General features: G+C 43.5%; 1 protein-coding gene across 1 annotated transcript in view; it reads left to right on the forward strand.

Moving 5' to 3' along the window:
• Positions 1-4,407: 4,407 nt before the first annotated feature.
• CCT2 (chaperonin containing TCP1 subunit 2) overlaps positions 4,408-18,113 on the forward strand; it is a 28,706-nt gene continuing 15,000 nt past the window's right edge. The window contains exons 1-5 of the mRNA XM_075856939.1: positions 4,408-4,555; positions 7,275-7,349; positions 14,435-14,500; positions 15,042-15,153; positions 16,934-17,010. Coding sequence (XP_075713054.1) covers positions 4,553-4,555; positions 7,275-7,349; positions 14,435-14,500; positions 15,042-15,153; positions 16,934-17,010 — 333 coding nt within the window. The 5' untranslated portion in view covers positions 4,408-4,552. The remainder of the gene's footprint in view (positions 4,556-7,274; positions 7,350-14,434; positions 14,501-15,041; positions 15,154-16,933; positions 17,011-18,113) is intronic.

The following is an 18,113-nucleotide window of genomic DNA, read 5'->3' on the forward strand; positions in this document are numbered from 1 at the left end:
CGTTTTACGTCTGAAAATACAGCTACAATACGTCGGCCCATTCATTTGAATGGGTTTGCCGATGTACTGTGCCGACGACCTGTCATTTACGCGTCGTCGTTTGACAGCTGTCAAACGACGACGCGTAAATTGACTGCCTCGGCAAAGAAGTGCAGGACACTTCTTTGCAACGTAATTTGAGCCGTTCTTCATTAAAGTCAATGAAGAGCAGCTCAAGATTACGGGCATCAAAGACGCCTCGCATAATGCGAGGAGGAGCTTTTACGTCTGAAACGACGCAGCTGTTTTCTCCTGAAAACAGTCAGTCTTTTCAGACGTAAAAGACAGTTCTCGTGTGCACATACCCTTGGTCTACGAGGATCAGCAGAGGCTGATCCTCATAGGCTTCCATACATGGCAGACCCGGAGGCCGTTGCCTGGCCTCCGGATGCCATCACAAGCATCAGCAGCCCCCACGATTGCATCGGGGCTGCTGAAGTGCTACAAACCCCCTACATGCGGAGATCGCAATCGAGCCCCGCATGTAACGGGTTAATTGCCGAAATCAGCGGCGATGAGCCGCTGATCGGCAACACTGGAGTGTCAGCTGTCGGGGATAGCTGATCTCCAAGTTCCCGATGCACACCTTGTCACCGATAGTGTGCATCGGGAACGACACAGTGACTTCCTGTCACTCTGACAGGAAGCCTATCAGGACCAGGCGAAGGTTGGTCCTGATGGGCTTCCGTTCATGGCAGACACGGAAGCCATTGTTTGGCTTCCGTTTGCCATACTAACTATCGGCAAACCCCGCGATTTCGGACCGGGGTCTGCCGATATGTTAGAAACCCCCAAAATTCGGCGATTGCAACCGATCGACGAATTTAAGGGGTTCATTTGCCGAAATCAGCGGCAAAGGACCGCTGGTTGGCAAGAGTGGAGTGTCAGCTGTCGAAGTAACCTCCCACAACGACGTACAGTTACGTCCTTGTGCGGATAGGGGTTAAGTGCTTACACATTGTTTTGATTATTTACATTTTTTCACAAGTCAGGAAATATTATAAATTAGATTCTAATTTATAACATTTCCATATGCTGGTCACTAGAGGGAGCAGTTCCCAAAATTGCAGCATGGTCAATGTGGTAAAGAAACCTCATTGCTTTATGCTGCAAATTTGGGATAGACACACTCGCTCTAGTGTCCTCACACAATCCCCCCTCCCTTATTCTGGCTAGTGCCAGGAGAAGGAGGGGGTTGAATCTTCAAACCTCCTACACTGTGTGCCGCCATTTTCTGAGCGAATGCACAGAGTAGGAGGATTAGATACAGTGCTAATCAGACAGTATAACACGAACATATATGAACATAATACACACATCACATACACAAACATAACTTGCCTGCTCCTGCCGCCGCTGCCGCCTCCGCTCCTATTCCTTGCGTCTGAACATATGGCCGGAAGCCGCGGCCGGAAGTAGTCATTGGACTGTCCGGCAGCAGCTTCCGGTCCACATGAAAATGGCGTCGGATTTCGGTCTGCTAACGAACTTTGTTTTGGTCTGTGTGGGAGCGGTGCATGCGCCGTTCCCACACAGACGGTATACGCTGCAGTGAATGGAACTGCTCCCGTTCGTATTCTCTATGGTGATATATGTGCCGTATTCCATCTCTGTATGTGTCGTTAATCAACACATACAGAGATTAAAAAAAATAAAATGGCAGCCCCCATAGAGAAGTAAAAGTAAGAAAAAAAAAATAAGTAGAACACAAGAACACAAATAAATAAAAACATTTTTAATTTCATACTAAAAGCAATATTATAATTTTTTTTTAATTTAATGACACCTTCCCTTTAAGTACTTTTTTTGCATGAAATGATGTACAGGAAATGATGTCACGTACTTTGTACTATATAAAGTGTTCACTGAATCTATGTAACCATGCTTGATAAAGACCCGTCTATGGGTTGAAATGTTGCAAGTGTTTTTATGCTTGGTGAATAAATTAAATACACTTCTTTGGATTATCTTGAGTGCTGCAGTTCCTTTCTTCGATTGCCTCCTGTAGATAGTGCCACACAGCCCCCAGTAGATAGTGCAACCCAGCCCCCTTCTAGATAGTGCTACACAGCCCCCTTCTAGATAGTGCCACACAGCCCCCTTGTAGATAGAGCCATACAGCCTCCTTGTAGATAGTGCCACACAGCCCCTTGTAGATAGTGCCACACAGCCCCCTGTAGATAGAGCCACACAGCCCCGTTTAGATAGAGCAACAGTCCCCCCTGTAGATAGTCACATAGCCCCCCTGTAGATAAAGCCACACAGCCCCCTGTAGATAGAGCCACACAGCCCCCTGTAGGTTATGCCACACAGCCCCCATAGATTATGCCACACAGCCCCCTGTACATGATGCCACACAGCCACCCTGTAGATGCCACTCTTTGGCCGGGGATTTCTCTGCCGTCAGGGGATCCTCCTTGATTGGAATGTGATGTCAGGGGCGACCCCAGAGCAGGAGTCCCGGATAGAGCGCTTCTAGCACTCTGCCTGGGACTCCTGCTCTGCTCCTGACAACACTGCCCATATATGGGCAGTGATGTAAGGGGCTTCCCCAAAGCAGGAGTCTAGGAGCAGAGCTCTGGAGAAGCCTCTGACATCACTGCCCTTATATGGGCAGTGAAGTCAGGGGCTCCGTCTATGAGCAGAATCCCCGGCCAGGGCATTGGCAACCCTTTGGCCGAGGATTCCGGCGCTCCAGGAGGAGTGAATGGCAGAGCAGAAAGTGGATAGTTTCCTGCTCTGCCATAGTATTAAATTGTATCTGTGTCCTGAGGACACAGACACAATTGAATGTAGAAGTTGCCGGGACAAGTCCCAGGACAGTATTTTGCCGGGACTGTCTCTGTAAATTTGGGATAGTCCCCACAAATTCGGGACTGTTGGCAAGTATGTATGGGCCATACAGCCTCCTTGTAGATAGTGCCACACAGCCCCTTGTAGATAGTGCCACACAGCCCCCTGTAGATAGAGCTACACAGCCCCGTTTAGATAGAGCCACACAGTCCCCCCTGTAGATAGTCACATAGCCCCCTGTAGATAAAGCCACACAGCCCCCTGTAGATAAAGCCACACAGCCCCCTGTAGATAGAGCCACACAGCCCCCTGTAAGTTATGCCACACAGCCCCCATAGATTATGCCACACAGTCCCCTGTACTTGATGCCACACAGCCACCCTGTAGATGCCACGCTTTGGCCGGGGATTTCTCTGCTGTCAGGGGATCCTCCTTGATTAGAATGTGATGTCAGGGGCGACCCCAGAGCAGGAGTCCCGGATAGAGCGCTTCTAGCACTCTGACTGGGACTCCTGCTCCGCTCCTGACAACACTGCCCATATATGGGCAGTGATGTAAGGGGCTTCCCCAGAGCAGGAGTCTAGGAGCAGAGCTCTGGAGAAGCCTCTGACATCACTGCCCTTATATGGACAGTGAAGTCAGGGGCTCCGTCTATGAGCAGAATCCCCGGCCAGGACATTGGCAACCCTTTGGCCGAGGATTCCGGCGCTCCAGGAGGAGTGAATGGCAGAGCAGAAAGTGGATAGTTTCCTGCTCTGCCATAGTATTCAATTGTATCTGTGTCCTGAGGACGCAGACACAATTGAATGTAGAAGTTGCCGGGACAAGTCCCAGGACAGTAATTTGCCGGGACTGTCTCTGTAAATTTGGGACAGTCCCCACAAATTCGGGACTGTTGGCAAGCATGTATGGGCTGAGCTGCGGTTGGATTGCTTAACATGGCCACTTATGGCCAATACCAAACAATGATTTAATCTGGACACAGCCACTACATGTGCATGAAAGTTATGTGCACATAGGACTATTTAACAAATCAATGTATTACTAATGAACCTGCAACTGTTGCACTACAAAAACTTCAGGGAAGATTTATCAAAAATGGTGCAAAGGCTAAAGTGTAAGTTGTCCATAGTAACGTGTGAGATTTCAGCTTTCAAAGTGTATTTGTAAAATGAGAGATGGAATCTCATTGGTTGCTATGAGCAACTATTCCACTGTTTATTTGCACCACTTGTGATACATTTGCCCCTTTATGTTATTGGAAGAGGAACGTATTGCATGTTTCTGTAGCCTGTCTGAGTCTCCTAGCTACTAAATTATTGCAGCTTCGCGGCCTATAACCTTATAAGGAAGTACACAGCTCTAGTGGAACTGTAATCACAAAGTAGCTTGGGCAGCCATCTTTGAATCTGGCAATAGTACGGCGATTCCAACAAATACGAACTCGTCCCAATACATTAACACTACATACGTGAATAAACGGTAAGTGGCATTATATTTACACGTAAAGACCAGTATTTCTGCGTGAAATGGGCTCACTTAATTTTTTTCCTTTTCCCATATCAAAGATGGACGCAAAACATAATCGTGAAGAGCCGCTGCCCACACTCTAGCGGTTTCTGCGACCGCCTCCTTGTCGTTAGCTGCGTCACTTCCTGTCTACAACCGGCATCTGCAACGGTAGCGTGTTCTCTTCCATTGTGTGCCCAGCGGTTTAAGAATGGTGAGTCGTAGACCAGATCCTCGTTGTTGTACCGCCCGTTGGCGCGTGTCGGCTTAGACATGCAGCTGCCGAAAAGAGCGGGATGTGACTGTAAAGCCGAGCCCAGCCCCAATACCAGCACATGGTGGTCGAGCCCATCTCCTCAGGGCCTTTGACACGGGGTATACTTCCACTAGCTGGCAGCTCTTACCCTCCTGGCTCCATAACTAATACTAAGGTCCTCCGCTTATAACAAATGGCCATAGGATTTAAAGATGTGTTTGTGGAGGTTCTTGGTATTGCAAACGTGTGAGAAAGTAGTACTAGATTTCATAGAAGAAACAAACCTGAAATGGCTGAAAACAGGGGACAATAGAGTACTGTAGGTTTAGTGACGGGTTATTCTGCGTGTCATTGCGGGCAGCAGACCTGTCTTTGTGGCACTACACTGTTTAATATAAACCGATGTACTTGACTAAGACAACATGGTATTTATCGGGCACACGTACACTTTTGTTCTAAGTTATAAAAACTTCCTTGGTGAAAAGTAAAATATCCTTTTACCTGTACATATTAGAATGATGGGGCTACGATGGTCTGTGTGTAAGCAATATACCACTTCTCATTCTAGTGATCAATCGGGGTGGGGGTTAAAAAAATAAAAATAAATGACCCTTAATTTTGAGTTTGTCCCATCGGTACAAACCCCTAATTGGACATATTGAACCCATGGGGGGTATTTTCACGCTTTGGACCCTCCTTTTATTAGCCAAAATAACTTGCTGCAGCAAAGAGTGGCCTTGGGTTTGGAGGACTCATCGCTGCCGTGTAGTGCATGATTATCCAATGACTCCATTGGCCATACTGTAGAAATGTGTATATGCCGGCTTCTTCAGGCATTAACAGTTGAGAGCTGCTGAGCAAAAGTAGATTGTCCTTTTTGGAAAAGTCCATGTGCCCTATTAGCCAGAGCAGAGGGCTGTAGCTCTCCAGCTCTGGAGGCGTTTGACCATTTATTACATTGTTACCTATAATATACAGGACATATGGGCAGAACGCACCTCAGTTCTTTTTGATTTCTGGGCTTTGGCAACGTCGTTAAATGGGTTTTCCCATAGTAATCAATTATCACCTATCCACAGGATAGGTAATAATTTTCTGATATCTGGGGGACATACTGCTGGGACCCCCACCGATAGTGAGAACCAGCCGTTCCTCCTCACTTCTCGTCCGCAGTGAGGAGGACATTGAATGGAGCGGTGGTAAAGCATGTGTGCTGCCGCTCTATTCTAAATCTATGGGAACGATGGAAACAGCCGAGTGCACCGCCTGTCCGCTGCTCCATTCAAGCTCCTCCTTCAGGGGGGGGCAGTGAGGAGGATCTGGGGGTTCGGGAACCCTTTTCTCAAAATCTGAGGGTCCTAGGGGCCCCCAACGATCAGAAAATAATCACCTATCCTGTGAATAGGGGATCACTTATGATTCTGGGGAAACTCTCTTTTAAAGGAGTTGTCTGGGATTAAGTAATTTTAGTATTGGCCAATTTAATACAAATAAATTAACTTTCTAAATTACTAGTATTAAAAATTCCTCTTTCTTTATAAAAGGTTAGGGTCCCATCCGCTGGCCACTGCAGCTTGTAAACAATGCAGCCACTGCAGCTCAATGGCCTCATCCGTCTTACAGGTCATGGTTATGTGCAGTGGCCATGTAACCCCCCCGCCCCCAAACACGAAGGCCTCATACACACGACCGTAGCCGTGTGCACGGCCGTGATTTTCTGGTCGGCCGGCCATGGAGTGTCAGCCGCGAGCTGCCTGCAAATTGCGGGCTGTGCACATGGCCGCGGCCATTATTTTCAATGAGCCCGGACCGCAGAACATGACCGTAATAAGACATGCCCGTTCTTTCTGCGGTCCGGGCTCCGGGGCCATGCACGGACCATGGATACCACTGTCGTGTGCATGGCTGCAAAAGCACGTTCGTGTGAATGGGGCCTAATAGATCTGTCACTGTATTTTTATTTTTTAAATACCTATCATAAAATTAATATATTGCACAAGAAAATGGCGACCGCACTCTGCGAACACCAATCGCACGTAAATAAATAAATATATATATATATATATATATCCATTGCTGTTGAATCTACTTACAATAGGGAGGTTCATAGCTCACATTTTGATCAAATTGTGTGAGCCCACCTGCCACGACACGGCGACCTCTATAAGGTGGGTCCCTACGATGCACATATACCCAGTTCTGGGACTAAGCCTACATATACCTGGGGATGGTAGGAACCAGCATTAGACTAACTAAAATCACCCAGGGCAGAATGCGAGGAGTGAAAGATCAAAAATGGAGGCAGAAATTATAACGTTAATTTATTTGTATTAACATCTTATTTCTAGTTCCAAAAAAATGTTTTAATCCCAGGCAACCCTTCTAACAAGACATTCAGAGGTTGAGGTGAGAAGTTCTTTTGAAAATCATACCTTAGGTTAAAATGTTAGATATGTGCACCTATTCTTCATTCTAAACCATCTATGTTAGCCTGGTCAGTAAATATGCGCATTTTCCGTAAAACACAAACATTATTCCAGTTTCAGTTCTATATGTATTTGTTTACCTTCAATGTTTATAAGGCTATATAACTCAGCTGCTGTGTATTACGTACCTCACCGATGGTGGCAGTGATGTACACATGTATATTAATCATTGATCTTGATATCACTTATAGGTTTCCCTCTCACAAGCATCGGTGAACATCTTCAAAGCAGGAGCTGATGAAGAAAGAGCAGAGACAGCCCGCCTGGTAAGGGTTTTGGTATTGGTATACATGCAAAACTTTATTGCCTATGCTACGACATGGCAGTTTTACCCCTTCCTGCACCTTGACGTAACTGCACGTCAAGGTGAGCAGTAACTTTGCGCACCTTGACGTTCAGTTACGCCTGGACTTTGACAGTTAACTGCCGCGCGTCGGTTAACTGTGCTGGGTGTCTGCCCTGCATTCCCTGTTGCCGATCAGTGGCACATTGCTGCTGATTTTGACAATTTACCGCTTAGATGCAGCGGTCGATTGCGATCGCCGCATTTAAGGAGTTTACAGCAGATCGGCTGCCCCCACACGAAAACACGGAGGCTGTTGATGGTTGCACAATGGTCCCCGGGCTGCCATGTACGAAACCCTATATAGGCTTCCTGTTGGAGTGACTGTCAAGTCACAATGACCGTTAGGCTGGATTCACACGACCTATTTACAGACGTAAACGAGGCGTTTTAAGCCTCGATTTACGTCTGAAAATACGGCTCCAATACGTCGGCAAACATCTGCCCATTCATTTGAATGGGTTTGCCGACATACTGTGCCGACGACCTGTCATTTACGCGTCGCTGTCAAACGACGACGCGTAAAAAAGACTGCTCGTCAAAAGAAGTGCAGGACACTTCTTGAGACGTAATTTGAGCCGTTTTTCATTGATTCCAATGAAGAACAGTTCTAAATTACGGCCGTAATTGACGCCTCGCAAAACACGAGTACATGCAATTACGTCTGAAATTACGGAGCTGTTTTCTCCTGAAAACCGCTCCGTAATTTCAGACGTAAATGCCGTTATCGTGTGCACATACCCTTAGAATACATTACACTACGTAGGTAGTGTAATGTATTCTAGCACCTATCAGAGCTGCGAGTCTTCAAGTCCCCTAGTGGCACAAAAAAAAGTAATAAAATAGTTTTATAAAAGTGTAAAAATGGGTTATGTTACAAAAACAAAAAATGCTTTTTTTCCCCCTTTAAGTCTTTCATTATAGGGAAAAAAATGAACACGTTAAAAAAAAAAAAAAAGTACACCCAAACTATAAAGCTATAATTTTTACCATGCAGGAAAAACACCTAAAAAAAAAAAAAGTAAAAGACAATGCCAGAATCACTATTTTTTTGGTCACCGCCCCTCCCAAAATATTGAATAAAAAGTGATCAAAAAGTCGCATGTACCCCAAAATAGTGCCAATGAAAACTACATCCCGTCCCACAAAAAAAACAAGCCCTTACACAGCTTTTTTGAATGAAAAATAAGTTATTGCTCTTAGAATATGGTGACACAAAAAATAAATAATTTTATAAAAAAAAATGACTTTATTGCGCAAACGCTGCAAAACGTAAAAAACTATATACGTATGGTATCGTCATAATCGTATCGACTTGCAGAATAAAGTAAATATGTAATTTATAGCCTAGGGTGAACGCCATAAAAAAAGAATAAAAACGTTCTCAGAATAAATGGTTTTTTGGTCACCTTGCATGTCAAAAAAATTGAATAAAAAGTGACCAAAAAAATCGCGTGTTACCCCAAAATGGTACCAATGAAAACTGCAGATTGTCCCACAACAAATAAGCCCTCACACAACTCCGGTGGAGAAAAAATAAAAAAGTTCTGGAATATGGCGATGCAAAATGTGCAGTGTTCCAAAAGCGGATAAGATCGGGCGCCATTTATCAGTGCGACACTGGCCACATATCTATGAATTATTATTTACTGCATTATTATACCCTCTTATTATACCCTGATGTACTCCGCACAGATTACATATGCCCCCACATCATAAATTGAAATACCAGCAAAACCCTAAACAGAACTACCACTAAGCAAAATCTGCGCTCCAAAAGCCAAATGGCGCTCCCTCCCTTCTGAGCCCTGCAGCGTGCCCAAACAGCAGTTTACATCCACAGATATGGCATCGCCATACCTGGGAGAACCCGGTTAATATTTTGAGGTATTTGTCTTCAGTGGCACAAACTGGGCACAGCATATAGTGCACTAAAATGGCATATCAGGGGAAAATGTTAATTTTCACTCCGCACCATCCGCTGCGTATTAACCCCTTCACGGACTAATAAAATGTGTAAAAAAAATAATTTCTTTCACTAATAACTTTGTTTAAAATCCCCAAAAAAACAACCAGTTTCCCATTTTTTTCTCTAGTAATGTAAAAATGTTTGAATGATTACAATATACCATTATTTGACTCACATGGTGAACGTCGTAAAAAATAAAGCATTTAAATTTAAAATTTCATGAAAAGTGCTCAAAAAGTTGTATGTACCAATAAAAACTAGCTTGTCCCGCAAAAAATAAGCCCTCGCACCTCAATCCACGGAAAAATAAAAAAAAGTTATGCGCCTCGGAATGGGGTGAACAAAGCAATTTTTTTGTTAACTATTTTTTTTTACTTTGTAAAATATAAAAGAAAGATATAAATTTGGTTTCACCGTAATTGATTGTGTGTGTAAAAAAAAAAAATATATAAAATCAAATTGTTTTTATTGAACATTTTCAACAAATACATTAACATACATGAAAGGAATCACCCCCCCCCCCAAACCATCGCCTTCTCCGCTCGACCAGGCACCATGACAAAAAAGAAAGGAGTAAACACAATAAGGACATACAAAGTTCTCGCCACGCAGGGCGTATACAGATACACATCCGCTAAAATTCACAAAAACAAATTTCGCACGAATATCAGAGGGTAACTGAGCACATATATACCCAGAAGTGTGTGTATATATATATATATATATATATATATATATATATATATATATATATATGTATATGTGTGTGTGTGTGTGTGTGTGTTACTACCCACCCCTCTTGTCTACAGCAGTCGCACAAGACCTAGGACTCTATGAAGTAGGAGACATAGGTGTTGGGCCTCTCCCCGCTCCATCCCATAGCAGTGCGCCACAAGCCAGTCCATCAGCATCCAGCCATGGAGCCCAGTTTGTCAAATCGAACATGAGCTCCCCTTTTAAGAAAAACATCCTTTTTATTGACTAGCAATAGGTTTACTTTAGCAATAATATAGTAATCGCCCCAGAGCTATTTTACCATTGGGGTCCAAAGCCAAGCAATCCACAAATCCCAAAAAACAGACCTTTGGGTCTCTAGGCATAGACACAGAGAATACCCTACTCACAAGTGCACAGACATTGGACCAAAACCTATCTAGTTGTGGACAGTCTCACAGCATATGAATAAGGTCGGCAGGCTCTGACCAACATCTCGGGCAAGACGCATCGGGACGAACTACAATACGGTGCAACACCACCGGTGTTTTATATAAACGATGCAGTATATAGAGCTGCGAGAGCCTGCTGCCCTCACCCAGCAAAACATTTGGAACAGCCCAGTCCTGGGGTTTGGAAGGGCAAGTCCTCCTGAATCCTTGGGCCTCTACAAAATTTCCAACCGCAATCTAGGGTGATTCCTTCGCCAAATAAGATCTCGGAAAAAGGCATTTAACCGTAATTGTATTTGGCGTTTTTACACAGTAAAATAATTAAAAACAAAGCCCAAAAAACAATGGAGGAATCAGTTTTTTCCATTTTCTGCCTGCAAATAATTTTATTTTCAGTATTCCAGTACATTATATGGTACACACACACACACACACCCACACACCCACACACCCACACACCCACACACCCACACACCCACACACCCACACACCCACACACCCACACACCCACACACCCACACACCCACACACCCACACACCCACACACCCACACACCCACACACCCACACACCCACACACCCACACACCCACACACCCACACACCCACACACCCACACACCCACACACCCACACACCCACACACCCACACACCCACACACCCACACACCCACACACCCACACACCCACACACCCACACACCCACACACCCACACACCCACACACACACACACACACACTCTCTCTCTTACACCACACACACACACACACACACACACACACACACACACACACACACACTCTCTCTCTTACACACACTTTTCAGCTGTCGGCAGACTAGGACAATGCTGTGATCTCTAGCAAGAGATCAGTCTTGTACTTGTCTGCCGAACTGGCAAGGGGGCGTGTCACTGCTGCGAGCAGTTCAGGAGCTGGAGAGAGGAGAGTGCGCACGCTCTCACTCTTCAGCTCTCTGCAGACAAGGACAAGTCTGGTCTCTTGCTAGAGATCAGTCTTGTACTTGTCTGCCGAACTGTCAAGGGGGCGTGTCACTGCTACGGACAGTCTAAGAGCTGGAGAGAGGAATGCGCGCTTTCCTTCAGCTCTTGCACTGTCCGTAGCAGAGAAACGCCCCCTTGCCAGTTCGGCAGACAAGTACAAGACTGGTCTCTCGCAAGAGATCAGTCTTGTCCTGGTCTGCCGACAGCTGAAGAGTGAGAGCGTGCGCGCGCACACGCTCTCCTCTCTCCAGCTCTTGCTGTGATTACATGCCCCATTCACCCTCCAGGGGGTTATTTAAATATCGTGTGCCGAATATAACGGCACCGATATCTAAATAACGGAGGAGGGTAGAATTTTTTTTTAACATTCCCCAGGGTGTTTGCAGCCCTCGCCATTACATGCTGCACTCAGCTGCACATGCAGGTGAAAGGTTCTCTTTAAATGGAGTCAAATAGAAACCAACTCCTCCCACAAGAAATAAGCCCTCACACCACTATATTGACGGAAAAATAAAAAAGTTATGGCTCTTGGAAAGCAGGGAGGGAAAAAAGAAAAAGTAAAAAATGGATGTGGGGTATAGCCATACTCGGGAGAATTTGCTTTACAAATGTTGGGCGGCTTTTTCCTCCTTTTAGTCTTTGAAAATTAAAAAATTCAACATTTTAGGGGAAATTATGTTGATATTAATTTTTACGGCCTAATTCTAATAAATTCTGCAAAAGAGCTGTGGGGTCTAAATGCTCACTATACCTCTAGATTCCTTAAGTGATGTAGTTTCCCAAATGCGGTCACTTTTGGGGTGTTTCCATGGTTTTGGTCCCTCCAGTGCGTTGCAAACACGACATGGCACTGAAAACTATTCCAGAATAATCAGCACTCCAAAATCCAAATAGCACTCCTTCCCGTCTGAGCCCTGTTATGGGTCCAAACAGCAGTTCATTACTGCATATGGGGTATTGCCGTAATCGGGAGAAATTGCTTTACAAATGTTGTGGTGTTTTTTTTCTCTATTTCTTGTAAAAATTTCTGCCTTTTTTTCAGTAAAAAGTAGATTTTCATCCTTACATACTAATTCAAATACATTTAGCAAAAAAACGGTTCAAAATGCTAACTATACCCCTGCATAAATTCCTTGAGGGTTGTAGTTTCCAAAATGGGGTCACTTTTGTGTTTTATTGTTTTGGCACCACAAGACTTCTTCAAACCTGACATGGTGCCTAAAATATATTCTAAAAAAAAGGAAGCCCCAAAATCCACTAGGTGCTCTTTTGCTTCGGAGGCCTGTGGTTTAAGTCCAGTAGCACGCTAGCGCCACATGTGGGATATTTCTAAAAACGGCAGAATCGGGGCAATAAATATCATTGCGTTTCTCGGCTAAAACCTTCTGTGTTACATAAAAAACTGTATTATAAATGAATTTTGGCAAAAAAAAAATAAAGTCTGTAAATTTCTCCTACTTTAATTACTGAGAAACGCCTAAAGGGTTGAAATACTTTCTTAATGCTGTTTTTGGATACTTTGAGTGGTGCCGTTTTCAAAATGGGGTGATTTATGGGGACTTTCTAATATAAGGCTCTTAAAACCACCTCAGAACTGAACTGGTCCCTGAAAAAATAGCCTATTGAATTTTTCTTGAAAATATGAGAAATTGCTTCTAAAGTTCTAAGCCTTGTAACGTCCTAGAAAAATAAAAGGACGTTCAATAAACGATGCAAACATAAAGTAGACATATAGGGAATGTTAATTAGCAGCTATTGTGTGAGGTATTACTATCTGCCTTACCAGCAGAAACATTTAAATTTAGAAAAAGGTTAATTTTTGCACATTTTCTCAATTTTATTTTTTTTCCCATTTATTGACCAAATTATTTTTTGCTAACATAGTACAATATATCACGAGAAAACAATCCCAGAATCGCTTGGATACATAAAAGCATTCCGGAGTTATTACCACATAAAGTGACACATGTCAGATTTGAATAAATCTTTGGTGGCTATAAAATAGCATATGGCAAATAGTGTTTGACTCCTCCAAGAATAGTGTGCATTGGCATCATGAAACATTTTGGATGATCTCCTTTTTGTAGTACTTTCTAAAATTAAGATGCGTGACTGCGTAATCTAGAGCCTTGCTTCTCACTCTGTGGTATGTGTACCCCAAGAATACGCGCAATGCTTATCCCTGGTAACTAATAGTAACATCCACCCAATGTCTGGGGTACACCATGTCTTTAGGGCGGTGCTTCCCATACTATGAAGCGGCCGTCACCAGTCAGGCACCCCTCAGTTGTTGGGGAGGTGCAGCTGGGAAGACTGTTTTCACAGGACAGGTAATACCCCATGCATAGTCTTTTCTCTGGCTGCAATAATCTCTCATTTAGCGACATAATTGTCTCCTAAACCCAGTATTACATTAAAATAAGCACACTGTGTCAAATAAAAAGTTAAATAAGCAATATTTTTACTTTTGGCATGGACAGTGGGTGGTGAGGCCCAGCTATCATAATCATATTGTACTGGCTGGTGGGGTCCCAAAAGTCAGTTTGAGAAGCCCCGCTCTACGGGGTACTGATGCTCTACCTCACTTCGCAGCACAGCATATGACCCATATCATGGGGTTACTTTCATATCATTTGAGTTAAGGGCACTTGGCTACGAAACACTGGTCTAGAGGACTTATACAATCCCTTATATTTTTGTGATCTGACAAAGTGTTGACAGGTTCTAGGTTATGGAGCAGAATTGTACATCTATTTGTGTAAAAGTATATTATCATTTCTGAATACATACAGTAGATCAATTTATATTAGCGTTCTAGAAACATGACTGATCTACAGCATGGCGAGAGTTTTAAATGAAATGTTTTGTGTTCTAGTCCTCCTTCGTTGGGGCCATTGCAATTGGAGATTTGGTGAAAAGCACCCTGGGACCAAAAGGCATGGTAAGTATTAACCTCCTAGACTTGCTTAATATAGTGGAATTAGAAGCTGTCATCAGAACAGACTGACATTCAAGTTTGGCCAATCCTGACTTTGAAATTTTAGTTCTTCAGCTCCTGTTATCGGATCATCACAGTATAGACAGCGATATTAGGAGAGAAGACAAAGCAGTCATGTCTGCCGTATATTATATTGAAAATATACAGGGGCTGAATGTACTCCTGACTATTTATCTTGCCGTGCAGTCGCGGGCAATTCCAAAATCCCTGCAAAATGATCTTGCGACTGCTTGTACATTGGTTAATTCAAGTAATTGCCATTTATAAAATTTTATATTTTTCGTTCAGCGCTTTCACATTGAGGAAGTTGTGCACAAATCAATATTAATCTATAAATTGCATCCCAAAACATTGGCTAATTTTATGATGTTTAAAAGATTTAGTGGGCTAAAATTAAGGACAACCTGACACAGCAGGTATGAATGATCTTGTGTGATGAATTTGTTGTCCTAATCTGATCAAGTGTGGTTGCTCCTGTAAACAGGACAAGATCCTCCTTAGTGGTGGCAGAGATAGCAGTGTTACTGTAACCAACGATGGAGCAACCATACTAAAGTCTATTGGAATTGACAATCCTGCTGCCCAAGTGTTAGTAGGTAAGTGTGTTAACTGTCAGTTTCTCAGTAAAAGGCTGAAATGTAAGTGTAAGGCTAATAAAAATAAAAAAATGCATGCAAAATCTGTCCTTAGTCCGCTTTAGAAGTCTTCAAGGCCTTGTTCACACAACAAAATGTTCACAGGGATTCCAATGCATTTTCCGCATCAGAATTTGTGTAAACCACTTGTAACAAGCTTCCCATTTTGATGAATGGGTTAACTGCCGCATTGTTCATATGGGGTGGATTATTCATCAGGCTGAATTGCAAAATGCCTCGCTGAAAAAAAAAAGTGAAACTTCACTTCTTGATGCGTTTTCTCACACGGGAACCACAGTCAGAGTAGCACCATTTTTACTGGAAAACTGCAGCAGAGATCAGTGGTTCAGCCTCGGATTTCTGTTGTGTTTTTTTTTTTTTTTTGCTAATTCCGCGTCTGATATTTCAACATGATCAAGTATGTTCACACGGTGGATTTAACACCTAAACCCTGCTGGTTGCTTAACTAAAAATAGATTGATTTAAATTTGATTGCCATCCACTTCCATGGTGATTTAAAGGACACTTTTGACATGGATTTTTTTATTTTTTTTAAGCATATGTTAGTGGTGACCTGGAGTGAAAAAGTTGCACTAAGTTTCAGGCTGCGATCTTCATTCATTCAGACCTGATATGCAGTTTACAACCTGCTCCTAGCTCAAAGAGGCTCTGTCACCACTTCCCTATCTCCTACCTCATCTAATAGGCGTTTTAATGCTGATGACTCCTGTGTTTTCTGTTTAAAAAAACATTTATTATTTCCAAAGTTATGTTCCTTTTTATAGTTATGCTAATTTTCTCTTTAATGGCCAACTGGGCGTTTTTTTTCTTTTCACCATGTGGTCGTTGTATAGAAAACTGTATGATGCTGACCAATCAGCGTCATACACTTCTCATCAATCCAGCCCAGCGTGATTCACAGCCCAGCGGGATCTCCGCTAGAATCGCGAGATCACACTGTGACGTCACTTACTCCCGCAAGGTCCTTCACCGGAAAACAGAGCAGACATCGCCTCCAGACGTGCCAGGAAGATTTTCCTCCTCAGCAGCAGCTAGGGTGCTGGACTGAAAATTAGCATAACTATAAAAAAAAAAAAAAAGAACATAACTTCGGAAATAAACGGTTATCAGCATTAAAGCGCCTATTAGATTAGGTAGGAGATAGGGAAGTGATGAACTGGTGACAGACTCTAAGATTTTTCTCATGTGGCCGTGTCCCGCCTAGTAGTACATGATGAATGAGTTCTGTGTGTCCATGATGCTGCTGTCCTTGCTACTTACTAGCATGGCGCCTTTCTTGTATTGCTTTCTCCTTCTAATGCAGCCCTTGACGGATCCTCTGTCTCTCTCACTGTGGGTGCTCACCTCCCACTCTAATACAGTTTACTCTGTTGTGTATAACCCCCTCCTCTTCTCTCTTGGTATGTCGAACACTGCGAGAAGGTAGGGGGAAAGCAGAGGACCAGCTGACAGCAGCCCAGAGCACTGTGCTGTTGAATCGGTCAGAGGCAGTAGCACAGCCAGCTATGTAAAGGAGCACAGTACAGCAGCAAAATAGTAGGACATTTTTAATGAAGATTATAAAGTTACTAAAATTTGCATTTAGGAAGCAAATGAGCAAGAAAAAAAAAGATCTTTGCAAATATGTCCATTTCCCTAAAGTTTGGTTCAATAGCGGATAATACAAAGTAAAGAAACTCTCCTAAAAGTACTGATATTTTTATTTTTTCCTGCTGTCTAGATATGTCCAAAGTCCAGGATGATGAAGTAGGTGATGGAACAACATCAGTGACCGTGCTGGCGGCTGAGCTGCTTAGAGTAAGAGCTATATATTATTTTTTTTTAAAGAGCACCTTTCACCTGCCAAAACATGTGCAGCATGTAATAGGCAGGGCTGCACAAACCCTGGGGCACTTTAAAAAAAAAATTCCTACCCTCCTCTGTTATTTAGATATCAGTGCCGTTATATTTGACGCCCGATGTTTAAAATAACCCAGTGAACTGTCAAGGGGGCGTGTAACATCACTGTGACACTGTCCAATCCGCTACAGACAGTGCCACAGCAAGAGCTGGAGAGAGGGGAGCGTGTGCACGCGCAGCTCAGAGATGTGTGCATGCGCACACTCTCACTCTTCAGCTCTCGGCAGACAAGGGCAAGACTGATCTCTCGCGAGAGATCACACTGTCTTGTACTTGTCTGCCGAGAGCTGAAGAGTGAGAGCGCGTGTACAGCTCAGAGCTGCGTGTGCGCATGCATCTGCCCTCCTCTCCAGCTCTTGCTGTGGTACTGTCCGTAGCTGATTGGAAGTGCCACAGTTATGTTACACGCCCCCTTGTCATTACACGTACCACTGACCGTTCAGGGGGTTATTTAAATATCGGGCTCTAAACGGAGGAGGGTATGAAAATTTTGTAAAATTCCCCTGGGTTTGTACGGCCCTGCCCATTACATGCTGCACATGCATGGACATGTGAAAGGTTGTCTTTAGAAATAACGACTGAAAAAAATGCTTGTTACTTTTTTTTAATTATTTTTTTTAAAGTTCTAAATTTGTAGTCCTCAATCCCTGTCAAGTTGGGGCTTACAAACTAATGTGCGTGTTTTAGGCAAGCAAAGTTTGTTGCATAGGAAGTCGAGTACCCAAAGTGAAAACCCGCACCTACCGTGGAATAGCCTCCGTTCTTATGGCCTTGTGTAAGCAGGGACACTTTCCTAAGAAAAAGTTTAACACATGTCTTATAATCCACATTATTTAGTGCAGGGTTTCCTCTGCAGTGCTCTAGAGCAGTCTATTGAGCGATTACGAAATCCTGCTTAAAATTTTAGAGTAAATAAGGCACTGTCCACTTATAGGTATAATCCAGTCCTTAACATTTATCACCTCAATTACAAGTGAGCACACTTGTCTATTTCTTAACCT

The sequence above is a fragment of the Rhinoderma darwinii genome, chromosome 3 (genome assembly GCF_050947455.1).
Source record: "Rhinoderma darwinii isolate aRhiDar2 chromosome 3, aRhiDar2.hap1, whole genome shotgun sequence".
Lineage (NCBI taxonomy): Eukaryota > Metazoa > Chordata > Amphibia > Anura > Rhinodermatidae > Rhinoderma > Rhinoderma darwinii.